Source organism: Musa acuminata, unplaced genomic scaffold (assembly GCF_036884655.1).
Source record: "Musa acuminata AAA Group cultivar baxijiao unplaced genomic scaffold, Cavendish_Baxijiao_AAA HiC_scaffold_1140, whole genome shotgun sequence".
NCBI classification, from domain to species: domain Eukaryota; kingdom Viridiplantae; phylum Streptophyta; class Magnoliopsida; order Zingiberales; family Musaceae; genus Musa; species Musa acuminata.
The window spans coordinates 21,780-37,714 of record NW_027021352.1 but is presented as its reverse complement, the minus strand read 5'-3'; the positions used below and the strand labels follow the sequence as shown (position 1 = coordinate 37,714).

The 15,935-nt window shown below is 35.3% G+C and overlaps 1 protein-coding gene and 1 pseudogene across 2 annotated transcripts; one reads left to right on the top strand and one right to left on the bottom strand.

Annotated features, from left to right (window-relative positions):
• Positions 1-2,247: 2,247 nt before the first annotated feature.
• Positions 2,248-7,711, bottom strand: LOC135671546 (ATP synthase subunit beta, chloroplastic-like; annotated as a pseudogene). Its single transcript, XR_010512769.1, has one exon. The product of XR_010512769.1 is annotated as an ATP synthase subunit beta, chloroplastic-like (transcript).
• A 338-nt stretch (positions 7,712-8,049) lies between these two features.
• Positions 8,050-14,418, top strand: LOC135671547 (ribulose bisphosphate carboxylase large chain). Its single transcript, XM_065179746.1, has one exon. It carries the CDS (start codon positions 8,252-8,254, stop codon positions 9,713-9,715), a length of 1,464 nt encoding a protein of 487 aa, XP_065035818.1. The 5' UTR covers positions 8,050-8,251; the 3' UTR covers positions 9,716-14,418.
• The last annotated feature ends 1,517 nt before the right edge of the window (positions 14,419-15,935 follow it).

The following is a 15,935-nucleotide window of genomic DNA, read 5'->3' as shown; positions in this document are numbered from 1 at the left end:
AGGAAAATCCGTCGACTTTTTAAATCGTGAGGGTTCAAGTCCCTCTATCCCCAATAAAAAGCCTATTTTACTTCCTAAGTATTTATCCTCTTCTTTTTTTTCATCAGTGGTTCAGTTCAAACAAAATTCACTATCTTTCTCATTCACTCTACTCTTTCACAAACGGATCCGAACTAAAATCCTTGGATCTTATCCCAATTTGGATAGAACCTGTACAAATGAACATATATGGGCAAAGAATCTCTATTATTGAATCATTCACAGTCCATATCATTATCCTTACACTTACTTGTCAAATTTTTTACTACTTTTTAGTCCCTTTAATTAACATAGACACAAGTACTCTACTAGGATGATGCACGGGAAATGGTCGGGGATAGCTCAGTTGGTAGAGCAGAGGACTGAAAATCCTCGTGTCACCAGTTCAAATCTGGTTCCTGACACGTAAATAATGTATCGGATAGATATTCATACAAATTAATCGAGATAGATCGGGCGTTAATAGTCTAGAGCATGATACGTATTTACTCATCTAGATGTTACATATTTACTCATCTATTACATATATTTACTCATCTATTACATATTTACTCATCTAGATATATATATATATATATACCTCCCCTTGGGGGGATTGGTTACATATTTACTCATCTAGATGTATATATATATATACCTCCCCTTGGGGGGATTGGTAAAAAATATATGTATGGATGGTTATGGTAAAGAACAAAGTGAGATTATGCTCCCGTCTCTTTTTTCTTTCTTGTTTCTTCATACTGTGCTTTCTCTCATTCAAAAAGAATATTAAGTCTTCATCTATATTCAAAATAAAAATAAATAAGTAAAAGTAAAAAAAAACTTAAAAGTCGAGAGGAGTTAAAAGATAGCAATAGACAGAATGCACTTCAGACACAGTACAAATAAAATCCAATCCCTTTTCATTTCTTCATTTCATATTTTTGACATTTATTCCATTTCTTCACTCTTGCTTACGTTACTTTCCGAGGTCCATCTACATCTAAGTAAGTTATGTGCGCGGTACAAAGTTCATAGTGCAGAACTCTTTTGATTCATCCCATTGTTTCTGCTCATACGAAATGGATATGATCTATTCCAAATTTTGAATATAAATGAAGTTTTTTTTAGGTTATCCATAATACGAATTAAAGTCCGGTTACTTTCTTTCATCTAGAACGGAACGTAAAAATATTCCTTCACTTGAAAGAAATCTGGAATCGTGTCATAGTCGTATTAAGTAAACATTAATTTCTTATCATTTAATGAGCATCTTGTATTTCATAGAAATTGGGGGGTAATATAGTCCTTACGTAGGGGCCAACCTATCCAACTTTCCGGCATCAAAATACGTTTAAGGCGTGGATGATTATCATAAGAGATTCCCAACATATCATAAGATTCGCGTTCTTGAAAATCAGCACTTCTCCAAATCCAGAAAACAGACGGGATTCTAGGATTATTCCTTGGGGCAAATACTTTTATGCATACCTCTTCTGGTTTAGCTATACCATACTGTATTCTCGTAAGATGATACACACTGGCTAAAAATCCGCCTGGTGCTACATCATAGGCACACTGGGAGCGTAAATAATTGTAACCATATACATATGAAATGACAGCAATGGAATCCCAATCCTCGGTTTTTATTTGTAAAGTTTCTATTCCTCGGCAATCAAAGCCCAAAGATCTATGAACTAAATCATGGTTGACTAACCAATCAGATAAACGATCCTGCTGCATCTTCTTGATCTCTCCCACATTTGTATTTGTATGAGTATTTCAATTTACAATGAAATTTTTAAGATTGACCCTTTCTTTCTTATTCTGCACAAAAGAACCTTACCTTGTCTGATTCACTAATTCATGGGGAGATACTGAACTTTTGGATTTGAAAAATGTTTCAGAAGGTATCTCTGAAGTAGATGGTGATTGATAGAGCAATTCTTGATCATAATTTCCAGTATGAGTACTGCGTCTAACACAAAACTTGTGATTGGTAGTAAAACATCGATTTTCCTGTTGAGACACAGTTCTATCTTCAAAGATTTCTCGAGATATTTTCTTACGAAGTTTCGTTATAGCATCTATAACCGCCTCTGGTTTAGGTGGGCAGCCCGGCAAATAGACATCGACAGGAATTAGCTTATCGACTCCACGAACAGTACTATAAGAATCAGTACTGAACATCCCTCCTGTAATAGTACAAGCTCCCATAGCAATGACATATTTTGGTTCAGGCATTTGCTCATATAATCTTACTAAAGAAGGAGCCATTTTCATTGTTACTGTGCCGGCTGTTAAAATTAGGTCTGCTTGTCTAGGACTCGATCTTGGTACCAATCCATAACGATCAAAGTCGAATCGCGAGCCTATTAATGAAGCAAATTCAATGAAACAACAACTGGTACCGTATAGAAGCGGCCATAAACTGGAAAGTCTTGACCAATTCGAAAGATCATTCAATGTAGTTGAAATAACTGAATTGGTAATTGTTTTGTCAATCTAAGGGAAACTCAATCAAATTCATAACTGTCTCAATGTAATCTTTTCCTTCATTTTTATTTTGATTGTCTGAATATTCAGTTAAGACCATTCCAATGCTCCTTTTCGCCATGCATAAACTGAACCAACAATTGGGATAAGCACAAAAATTAAAGCTTCGATAAATACAGATACACCCAATACATCGAAACTCATTGCCCATGGATAAAGAAAGACCGTTTCAACATCAAAAACAACAAAAACTAGAGCAAACATGTAATAGCGGATTCGAAATTGTAACCAAGCATCCCCAATGGGTTCTATACCCGATTCATAACTAGAGAGCTTCTCTGGTCCTTCACTAACCGGGGCTAAAACTCCGGAAATTACAAATGCCAAGATAGGAATAACGCTTGATATTATTAGAAATGCCCAGAAAATATCATATTCGTGAAGCAGAAACATAAATGTACTCCTATTAATGTGGAATATGCTGAATTATTCGATTCGAATCGGAATTGTCAATTCATCCATAACTTCTTATCTTAGGCGAAACAAGAATTGATTTTGATCAAATCAAACTGCATAGTTTAGAGTTTGTTTGCTGTGGGGCATGTTTTGTTTAAAGATTCATCTAATGGAATCCCACTTACATTTTGGATTTCGATTCTATTTAGATATGGTGTAGACATAGGATGCTCTTACACAAACAAAACTCTCTCACTTTGTCTTGGGTTCTCTATCCTCTAGAAAAAGGTAATAAAATACTAAAATATCCTATGCCTATAACTATTCCTATGCCTATAACTATAATAAATATCAATACCCTATAATATAGTAAAGTAAATATCCTATAATTAAATACTATGAATACTATATTCATTAGAATACTATGTTGATTATATATAATCAACATAATGAAATAATAATAATTTCATTTCCTTTTTTTAAAACTTAAATTTTTCAATAGTCATATGGGGTAAAATGTCTAGGGATTTCTAGCATATTCTATATTATTCGAAGTATTCCTTTTTCATTAAAATCTGGGTATAGGATCATTGCTTCTATTGATTTGATACGAATATGAATACATAATCTAATGCATCGAATGATTTTTTATCTTTTTCTTGTCCTAGATTTCATTTCTATTTTTCTTAATTGATTCAATCCGTTGAATTGAGAGGTGACATATAACAACTTATATCTTTCTATACAAAAAATTGGAAACTTGGAACCTGTACTATCCCACCTCCTCAGAAATAAATAAGAAGAATCGAGTTATTTCATTAGAGTTAGAATGAAAGATTCATTCTATTTCGGACCAATCTCTAATACTAAACAAAGATTACGATTTGGAATGAACCAAAATACTTGTTTGTTTTGTTACGGCAATAACGCTTAATAATATAATGGTAAGACCAAGCAATGGGTTAGATTTCGCTACAAGAAAAAGGTTTTACAGCAAACCTATACTAGACAATGAAACATAGCAAAGAGTGGAGTAGTATAATCGACGGAATCATAAATGATTTACATAACATTTTCAAATAGAAAGAATCACACATTATCGAATGATTCGACGGACCAAATCAAATCCACAAACCCACTCAACTCATAGAATATAGAAGAAGAAACGTTAATATATTTAGGCCCAATTCGTTATCTCTCCATTATCTCTGAATCAATCAATAAGGTTGCTCTTGTTCTGCCAAAAAACGATTAGTGATTAGTTAGGGGGATTCTCCAAATACAAGACAAGACCCAAGACCAAGAAAAAGAATAGGTCCTAGACCCATGTGACTTAGGATTAGACTTGGTTGGTCCCATAGAAATGAAAACCATACTAAACTATATACTAAACACTAAACTATATACTAAACAAAAATATAATATATTAGGATTAGGGCTATACGGACTCGAACCGTAGACCTTCTCGGTAAAACAGATCAAACTGATTATTATCGAAATGATTCGAAACTGTTTCAAAGACCCAACATGCATTTTGTTGCATTGGGCTCTTTCATCAACTGATGTAAAGATCAGTTAGTCCACCATATTTTTTTCTTTAGAGGAAGATAATGAGATGGTTCCATGTGCTCTGATTTATTATTTGTATTCTGATCTAGGAGCAATACCAAAGTGTTTCAAAGAAGGGTTATCTTGACTTAGGTCTGCCTTCGGCCTAGATCAACCTAAGTTAAATGGAATCTCTATCGCTCCCGCTGCAACAGTCGAATATGAGACTTCATACACCTTAAAGTTCATAGGACGAAAAGAGGTTATTTTGAGGCCCTTATACTCATTATGCCTAGCATTGAATGGGCTGGGTATTTACCTTATCAACTATCAAATCAATGGCGGGTTCTATTTGATTTGGCAACTGAATTCGCGCCTGAATCGGACCGAACCAAATATTTGTCAGGCTATTGTTCTCTTGTTCCCTCGAACCTATGGAGTAAGACATCGATTTCTCAATACGATCAATTATGTTCATTGCATAATAGGCTCCTTTGAAAAGCATTGGCGCGCGTGTAAACGAGGTGCTCTACCAACTGAGCTATAGCCCTTGTCATAGACATCTTAACATATAGATAATTTCTTGTCAAGATGGATATTCCATAATCCACATCATAGCTCTCTGATCTATTTATTTTATTTACGCTTAACAGAACAGATTTATTTACGCTTAACAGAACAGATTAGTATTGCTTAGAAATAATATTCCACCTATAATCCCCGAAGTGATGGGTTCTTTTTGTGGTGATAAATGACCTACTTAACTCAGTGGTTAGAGTATTGCTTTCATACGGCGGGAGTCATTGGTTCAAATCCAATAGTAGGTAGAACTTATTAGATACCGGAGTCGATGAAATGATATCTAATAAGTTTTTCTACCCCATCTTCTTTTTTTGTTTTATCAGATTAGACTTGATTGTGTTCAATTGGCAGAATCAACATGTGGTGTATAATAAAGAACTTTTTAAAAACTTCTCTTTATTATTTTGATGTATTGACTTGACTAGTAGGAAATAACATTGACAGCCTCTACTCGTGTCCTAGCTCGTCTGAGAGCTAGATTCGCTTCAATTGCTTGTCTCTTACCCTCAGCTCTACTCAAGTTAGCTTCAGCTATTTCAAGAGCTTGTTGAGCTTCTTGCGGATCAATGTCAGTACTTATTTCCGCATCATTTCCTAAAATGGTGATTTCATTATTACCTATTCTAGCGAAACCACCCATCAGAGCCACCGTTAACCATTGGTCGTTGTTGAGGCGTATTCTCAAAAGACCTATATCTACAGCCGTGGCAATAGGGGCGTGGTTTGGTAATACGCCAATTTGGCCACTATTAGTAGATAAAATTATTTCTTTCACTTCTGAGTCCCAAATAATTCGATTAGGAGTCAGTACACAAAGATTTAAGGTCATTTCTTCAATTTGCTCTCCTCTTCTAAGTTCATAGCTTTCGCGGTAGCTTCATCGATGTTACCTACTAAATAAAAGGCCTGCTCGGGAAGACTGTCTAATTCTCCGGAAAGGATCAGTTGAAACCCCCTAATTGTTTCTGCAAGACCAACATATTTTCCCTGGAGAACCAGTAAATACTTCTGCCACGAAGAAGGGTTGTGATAAGAAACGCTCGATTTTTCGTGCTCTTGCTACAGTTAAACGATCTTCTTCGGATAATTCGTCCAACCCAAGAATAGCTATAATGTCCTGAAGTTCTTTGTAACGTTGTGAAGTTTGCTTAACTCTTTGCGCAGTTTCATAATGTTCCTCGCCAACGATCCGAGGTTGTAACATAGTTGACGTTGAATCTAAAGGATCCACTGCTGGATAAATACCTTTGGCAGCTAATCCTCTCGATAATACGGTAGTAGCATCTAAATGTGCAAATGTCGTGGCAGGAGCAGGGTCGGTCAAATCGTCCGCAGGTACATAAACGGCTTGGATCGAAGTTATAGATCCCTCTTTGGTAGAAGTAATTCTTTCTTGCAAAGAACCCATTTCTGTACTAAGGGTAGGTTGATAACCCACTGCAGAAGGCATTCTCCCCAATAAGGCGGATACTTCTGATCCTGCTTGGACGAAACGAAAGATATTGTCGATGAATAGAAGTACGTCTTGTTCATTAACATCCCGGAAATATTCCGCCATAGTTAGGGCAGTCAAACCAACTCTCATACGAGCTCCCGGCGGTTCATTCATTTGACCGTAGACTAGAGCTACTTTTGATTCTGCAATATTTTTTTCATTAATTACTCCGGATTCTTTCATTTCCATGTAAAGATCATTTCCTTCACGAGTACGTTCGCCTACTCCGCCAAATACAGATACGCCTCCATGAGCTTTGGCAATGTTGTTGATCAATTCCATGATGAGTACTGTTTTACCTACTCCAGCTCCTCCAAATAGTCCGATTTTTCCTCCACGGCGATAAGGAGCTAAAAGATCCACTACTTTAATTCCTGTTTCAAAGATTGATAATTTCGTCTCTAACTGTATAAAGGCAGGTGCAGGTCTATGAATAGGAGATGTTGTGCTAGTATCTACAGGACCTAAATTATCAACAGGCTCCCAAGAACGTTGAAAATTCGTCCGAGGGTAGCTCCACCGACTGGAACGCTTAGAGGAGCTCCCGTGTCAATCACTTCCATTCCTCTCATCAGTCCATCTGTAGCACTCATAGCTACAGCTCTAACTCGATTATTTCCTAATAATTGTTGTACCTCACAAGTCACATTAATTTGCTGACCAATAGTATCTCGACCCTTAACTACCAAAGCGTTATAAATATTAGGCATCTTGCCCGGAGGAAAAACAACATCCAGTACTGGGCCAATAATTTGAGCGATACGCCCTAGGTTTTGTTCTTCAAGTGTGGAAACCGCAGGACTAGAAGGGGTAGGATTGATTCTCATAATTATAATTAAAGTAAAGTATGTCGAAAGTTTTTTTGAATAGTGCCATGCCAAGTCGAAAATAAATGTCCGATAGCAAGTTGATCGGTTAATTCAATAAGAAATAAATGGGAGTTAGCACTTGATTTAGTTGGTACCACCCAACCGAATACGATTCAATCGTTTACTCATTCAATTACTCATTCAATGAGTCAATTTTCAAGTTCAGCCAATCCTTCTTTTTTTCAAAAGAAATATTAAGTACATGAAATCACGAGTAAGTCTCTTTCATTTCTCTATCATTATAGAAAAAACCATCCGTATTAGATTCTATTATCTATAGAATTCGAACCCGAACTCCATTTATGATTCATTATTTCGATCTAATTGGCCATTGTTCTTTTTTTTTTTTGAATAGATATTGGATTTCCGCCTATCTATTCTTTATACCCTTTTAGGATGAATTATGCCTATTTTCACATCTAGGATTTACATATACAACATATATCACTGTCAAGAGTGAATTTTTCTTAGTATTTGGATTCAAAATAAGAAGGAGATCCATTTGATTTTATTGTAAACTTGCAAAACAAACATTGGGTTTGGGTTGCGCCATATATATCAAAGAGTATACAATAATGATGTATTTGGAGTATACAATAATGATGTATTTGATGAATCAAATACATGGTCTAATAATGAACCATTTCATTTTAACATAACATTGAAATTAGTTGATAATATTAGTTGAATATTTTTTTTCTTTTTTTTTATTTTTATTTTTGTCAAAGGTTTCATTCATGCATAATCTATATCGAGTAGACCTTGTCGTTGTGAGAATTCTTAATTCATGAGTTGTAGGGAGGGACTTATGTCACCACAAACAGAGACTAAAGCAAGTGTTGGATTTAAAGCTGGTGTTAAAGATTACAAATTGAATTATTATACTCCTGACTACGAAGTCAAAGATACTGATATCTTGGCAGCATTCCGAGTAACTCCTCAACCTGGAGTTCCGCCCGAAGAAGCAGGGGCTGCGGTAGCTGCCGAATCTTCTACTGGTACATGGACAACTGTGTGGACTGATGGACTTACCAGTCTTGATCGTTACAAAGGGCGATGCTACCACATCGAGGCCGTTGTTGGGGAGGAAAATCAATATATTGCTTATGTAGCTTATCCTTTAGACCTTTTTGAAGAAGGTTCTGTTACTAACATGTTTACTTCCATTGTGGGTAATGTATTTGGTTTCAAAGCCTTACGAGCTCTACGTCTGGAGGATCTGCGAATTCCCACTTCTTATTCCAAAACTTTCCAAGGCCCGCCTCACGGCATTCAGGTTGAAAGAGATAAGTTGAACAAGTATGGTCGTCCCCTATTGGGATGCACTATTAAACCAAAATTGGGATTATCTGCAAAAAACTACGGTAGAGCGGTTTATGAATGTCTACGTGGTGGACTTGATTTTACCAAAGATGATGAAAACGTAAACTCACAACCATTTATGCGTTGGAGAGATCGTTTCTTATTTTGCACCGAAGCACTTTTTAAAGCGCAGGCCGAAACAGGTGAAATCAAAGGACATTACTTGAATGCTACTGCGGGTACATGTGAAGAAATGATGAAAAGGGCCATATGTGCCAGAGAATTAGGAGTTCCTATCGTAATGCATGACTACTTAACTGGTGGATTCACTGCAAATACTAGCTTGGCTCATTATTGCCGTGACAACGGCCTACTTCTTCACATCCATCGCGCAATGCATGCAGTTATTGATAGACAGAAAAATCATGGTATGCATTTCCGTGTACTAGCTAAAGCATTACGTATGTCTGGTGGAGATCATATTCACGCCGGTACAGTAGTAGGTAAACTGGAAGGGGAACGTGAGATGACTTTAGGTTTCGTTGATTTATTACGTGATGATTATATCGAAAAAGACCGAAGTCGCGGTATTTTCTTCACTCAAGATTGGGTCTCTATGCCAGGTGTTCTGCCCGTGGCTTCAGGGGGTATTCATGTTTGGCATATGCCTGCTCTGACCGAAATCTTTGGGGATGATTCCGTACTACAGTTTGGCGGAGGAACTTTAGGACACCCTTGGGGAAATGCACCTGGTGCAGTAGCTAATAGGGTGGCTTTAGAGGCGTGTGTACAAGCTCGTAATGAGGGACGTGATCTTGCTCGTGAAGGTAATGAAATTATCCGTGAAGCTAGCAAATGGAGCCCTGAACTAGCCGCTGCTTGTGAAGTATGGAAAGAGATCAAATTCGAATTCGAACCAGTAGATAAGCTAGATAAAGAGAAAAAGTAAGTGTGCATAATTCAGTAATTCCTGTTTGTTCTCCTAATTGATTGCAATTAAAGTCGGCCCAATCTTTTCCTAAAAAAAAGATTGGGCCGATTGCCGAATAAAAAAAAAAAGAATGAGCATTCTATACTATGTATTTGCATATATCTTTTATATGTACAGATGTACAGATCTTACCTATATATATACAAGATAAGATCGAAGACTAAACAACTCAATACTTCTATTGTTTGTTGTTGGATCCATAGGATTGGATTAATTATGGATCCTTGGGATTGGTGGACTTTTTTATATCTCCTAGTTTCAGGCCATAGATCAAGCCAAGGGAAAGGCTCCTTTACCCATCCTATATATTGTCTTTTTCGTTCCATGTTAAAATAGAAACTTAATTATTTGATTATACGAGAACAAATTCTTTATTCTTTATTTATAGAAATAAACAACTATCTCTATTTTCGATGAGAATTTGTACATCACATGGAAGAAAGCTGTGTCTTTCTATTTTAAAATTTATAAAAAGATTCTATCAATATATATTGAAGTGATACCTCGGCTTCCCACAAAGGAGAATCATTTCTTTCAATACTTACTCGTTCTTTCAATACTTACTCGTTATTAATTAACAATCCTAATGATTAGGATTAGATTCGTATGCTTAATTCTGATAAGAAATCAAATAGTGAAAGTAAAATGATTATCCATCGAATGTATTGTATTTCATCAAATAGGGGGTAGAAAGACTCTATGGGAAAATGGTGGTTCCGTTCGATGTTGTCTAACGAGAAGTTAGAACATAGGTGTGGGCTAAGTAAATCTAGGTGTGGGCTAAGTAAATCAATGGATAGTCTTGATGGTATTGGACATACCAGTAGAAGTGAACAACCTATTCTAAACGATACGAAGAACGATACGAAGAAAAAGATTCCTAGTTGGAATCATAGTGGTAATTATAGTTTCACTAATGTTGATTCTTTATTTGAAATCAAGGATATTTGGAGTTTGATCTCTGATGACACTTTTTTAGTTAGGGATAGTAATGGTGACAGTTACTCTGTATATTTTGATATTGAAAATCAGATTTTTGAGGTTGACAATGATAGTTCTTTTCTGAGTGAACTAGAAAAAAAACTTTCTAGTTATTTGAGTAGGGGGTCTAAGAAAAAGAATCACTACTATTATCATTACATGTATGATACTCAATCTGGTTGGAATAATCACATTAATAGTTGCATTGATAGTTATCTTCGTTTTGAAGTCAGTATTAATAGTTCTATTTCGGGTAGTACCAACAATTACAGTGACAGTTACTTTTATAACTTCATTTGTACTGAAAATAGAAATAGTAGTGAGAGCGGTAGGTCTAGTAAAAGAACTAGAAAAAATTTCAATGATTTCCATGAAGAGGTGGAATCCGATTTCCATGAAGAAGTAGAATTCCACGAAGAAGTAGAATCCGACTTCCATGAAGAAGTAGAATCCGATTTCCATGAAGAAGTAGAATTCCACGAAGAAGTAGAATCCAATGATTTCAATGAAGAAGTAGAATCTGATTTCAATGAAGAAGTGGAATCCGATTTCAATGAAGAAGTGGAATCCGATTTCAATGAAGAAGTGGAATCCGATTTCAATGAAGAAGTGGAATCCGATTTCAATGAAGAAGTAGAATTCCATGAAGAAGTAGAATTCCATGAAGAAGTAGAATCCGACTTCCATGAAGAAGTAGAATCCAATGATTTCAATATAAATCAAAAATACAAACATTTATGGGTTCAATGCGAAAATTGTTATGGATTAAATTATAAAAAATTTTTTAAGTCAAAAATGAATATTTGTGAACAGTGTGGATATCATTTGAAAATGAGTAGTTCAGATAGAATTGAACTTTCGATTGATCCCGGAACTTGGGATCCTCTGGATAAAGATATGATATCTATAGACCCCATTGATTTTCGTTCAAAAGAGGAACCTTATGGAGATCGTATCGATTCTTATCAAAGAAGGACAGGTTTAGCTGATGCTATTCAAACAGGCATAGGTCAAATAAATGGTATTCCCGTAGCAATTGGCGTTATGGATTTTCAGTTTATGGGAGGTAGTATGGGATCCGTAGTAGGCGAGAAAATTACTCGTTTGATCGAGTATGCTACTAATCGATCTCTACCTGTCATTATTGTGTGTGCTTCTGGAGGAGCACGCATGCAAGAAGGAAGTTTGAGCTTGATGCAAATGGCTAAAATATCTTCTGCTTCATCTAATTATCAATCAGATAAAAAGTTATTCTATGTATCAATTCTTACATCTCCTACAACTGGTGGAGTAACAGCCAGTTTTGGTATGTTGGGGGATATCATTATTGCTGAACCTAACGCCTACATTGCATTTGCGGGTAAAAGAGTAATTGAACAAACATTAAAAAAGGTAATACCTGAAGGTTCACAAGTGTCTGAGTATTTATTCCATAAAGGTTTATTCGACCCAATAGTACCACGTAATCTTTTAAAAGGTGTTCTGGGTGAGTTATTTCAGCTCCACGGTTTCTTTCCCTTGAATCCAAGTTCAAAAATGTAAAGTATAGCACTAGATTCAGTTATTTTATTTGTAGCGAACAAGTATTTAATTCGTCGTAATCAGGTGTTTTCTTTGGTGACATAAGTTCTCCTTGTAATAAGAGACAGAGGTTTCGGATAATTTTTATTTTATATTTTATTATATTTTATTTATTATATTTTAGAATATAGAATATATAGTTTTAGAATATAGAATATATAGTTTCTATCTAGTCATTTTCTATCTAATCATATAGAATTATAGTTGATATTACTTATTACTTATAAATAAATATTATAAATAAATAATATTTATTATAATTTTTTATAATATATTTATAATATAATAATGGCTTGATATAATATAATAATGGCTTGATATTACTTATAATAGATATATCATAAGTAATAGATATATCATAAGAAGATATCTTTCTAATAGATAGAAATATTAAAACAGATAGAAATATTAAATTGAGGCACCTATTCTATGACAGATCCCAACTTACCCTCTATTTTTGTGCCTTTAGTGGGCCTAGTATTTCCGGCAATTGCAATGGTTTCCTTATTTCTTCATGTCCAAAAAAATAAGATTGTCTAGACCCAATGGGACCGAATCTTATCAATTTATTTCAACACTGGATGATAATACAGATATTTATCTCGTGTAATATGGTATGATATGTGGCTCTTTCCGAACACACAAATGAAAGAATCGTTATGCGGATATATGATATCTGCATAAATGCATGTATATGTGAATATAGCTGGTTCAAAATGGATTAGTGAATATTTTAAATAGAAAGTCAATGTATCTAACCAATTACTCTCCTAATGTTTCACATCAGAATAGTGCTAGTTGATGAAAGTTACTTCGGGATCAAGAAAGGTAAAGTCAAATTTATTTGGGTTATTCGCTCAATTCCAATCGAATGCACTGGATCTAGTATAGTATGAATTGGCGATCAGAACATATATGGATAGAACTTATAACGGGGTCTCGAAAAACGAGTAATTTTTGCTGGGCCTGTATCCTTTTTTTAGGTTCACTAGGATTCTTAGTGGTTGGAACTTCCAGTTATCTTGGTAGGAATTTGATACCCGTATTTACATCTCAGCAAATCATTTTTTTTCCACAAGGGATCGTGATGTCTTTCTACGGGATCGCGGGTCTATTCATTAGCTCGTATTTGTGGTGCACAATTTCGTGGAATGTAGGTAGCGGTTATGACCGATTCGATAGAAAAGAAGGAATAGTGTGTATTTTTCGCTGGGGATTTCCTGGAATAAATCGTCGCATCTTCCTTCGCTTCTTTATGAGAGATATCCAATCAATCAGAATAGAGGTTAAAGAGGGTCTTTATACTCGTCGTGTCCTTTATATGGAAATCAGAGGCCAAGGAGCCATTCCCTTGACTCGTACTGATGAGAATTTTACTCCACGAGAAATTGAACAAAAAGCTGCCGAATTGGCCTATTTCTTGCGCGTACCAATTGAAGTATTTTGAAACGAACTGAAGTGAAGAATAAAATGAAGAATAAATATTTTCTCAAGATGGGGGAAGGAACTTGCTAATTCCTCTTTTAATACAACTGAAGTTTCTTCATTCTTTTATACTAGAAAAAGGTCTAATCTAACTAACGAATCTAATCTAATAAGTATAGATATAAATTCATCAAACCTATCCGAACATGTATTTCGTAATACAGAATTCATCTTTTTAGGCCCAAGATTTGGAATTGATACCCTTTTCTGGTTAGACGGTGAAACATTTCGAAAGAATTAATTGATCCAGGGGGAGTTTTTTCGTCTCGAAACTCGATTCGTTACTTCAAGTGGGTTTTCGAGTATTCATCGAAAGGAACAAATGAAAATAAAATTGGTTCAAATTTGCCCAATTGAGATATCTGGAATAATATTTATTTCTTTTTTTCTCATTTTCATCCGAAAAGAACTCTTATTCTATGTCTATATTCCTTCTAAATCAAAAAAAAAATAAAATTATTACACAATAATAGGAAAGGAATAGACCCATAGGTCAATACCTTGTTATACAACTCGTGCTTCAAAGAAATATCAGATCAGATAGAGTCAACGAATGAAGCAGGTTCATTAACAATTCAATTCACAGAAAAAAAAAAATGAAAAAAAAGAAAGCATCGGCCTCCCTCCCATATCTCGCATCTATAGTATTTTTGCCCTGGTGGGTCTCTTTCTCATTTAATAAATGTCTGGAACCTTGGGTTACTAATTGGTGGAATACCAGGCAATCCGAAAATTTTTTGAATCATATTCAAGAGAAAAACGTTCTGGAAAGATTCATAGAATTAGAAGAACTATTCCTATTGGACGAAATGATAAAGGAGTACCCGGAAACGCATATACAAAAACTTCATATAGAAATACACAAGGAAACAATACAATTAGTCAAAGCACACAATGAATATGATCTCCATATCATTTTGCATTTCTCGACAAATATAATCTGTTTCGCTATTCTAAGTGGTTATTTTATTCTGAGTAATGAAGAACTCGTCATTCTTAATTCTTGGGTTCAGGAATTCCTCTATAACTTAAGTGACACAATAAAAGCTTTTTCTATTCTTTTAGTTACTGATTTATGGATCGGATTTCACTCGACCCATGGTTGGGAACTAATGATTGGTTCGGTCTACAACGATTTTGGATTGGATCATAACGATCAAATTATATCTGGTCTTGTTTCCACTTTTCCAGTTATTCTAGATACAATTGTGAAATATTGGATCTTCCTTTTTTTAAATCGTGTATCTCCTTCGCTTGTAGTAATTTATCATTCAATGAATGAATAAAGAACTCATTTGATCTTATTATATCAATCAAATCAGAATCTTTCTTCGTGTATAAAGAAAGTATTTTCAATTTGACTTAATTCTTTATACTTTTATCTGTTCAAGGTATTCGTCCTATATTCCAGTACAATTATTCCAGTACAATGACAGACTCGTGTATAGGGAACTATACTAGCTACCTATCTAATTTATTGTAGAAATTCGGGGATCAATGATTGGACATGCAAAATAAAAATACTTTTTCTTGGGTAAAGGAAGAGATGACTCGATCCATTTCTGTATCGATCATGATATATGTAATAACTCGGGCATCTATTTCAAATGCATATCCCATTTTTGCGCAGCAGGGTTATGAAAACCCGCGAGAAGCAACGGGACGAATTGTATGTGCCAATTGCCATTTAGCTAATAAACCCGTGGATATTGAAGTTCCGCAAGCTGTGCTTCCTGATACTGTATTTGAAGCAGTTGTTCGAATCCCTTATGATAAGCAACTGAAACAAGTTCTTGCTAATGGTAAAAAGGGGACTTTGAATGTGGGGGCTGTTCTCATTTTACCCGACGGATTCGAATTAGCCCCCCTTGATCGTATTTCTCCTGAGTTGAAAGAAAAGATAGGAAATCTGTCTTTTCAGAGTTATCGTCCCAACAAAAGAAATATTATTGTGATAGGTCCTGTTCCCGGTCAGAAATATAGTGAAATCGTCTTTCCCATTCTTTCCCCCGACCCTGCTACGAAGAAAGACGTTCACTTCTTAAAATATCCCATATACGTAGGTGGGAACAGAGGAAGGGGTCAGATTTATCCTGATGGTAGCAAAAGTAACAATACAGTCTATAATGCT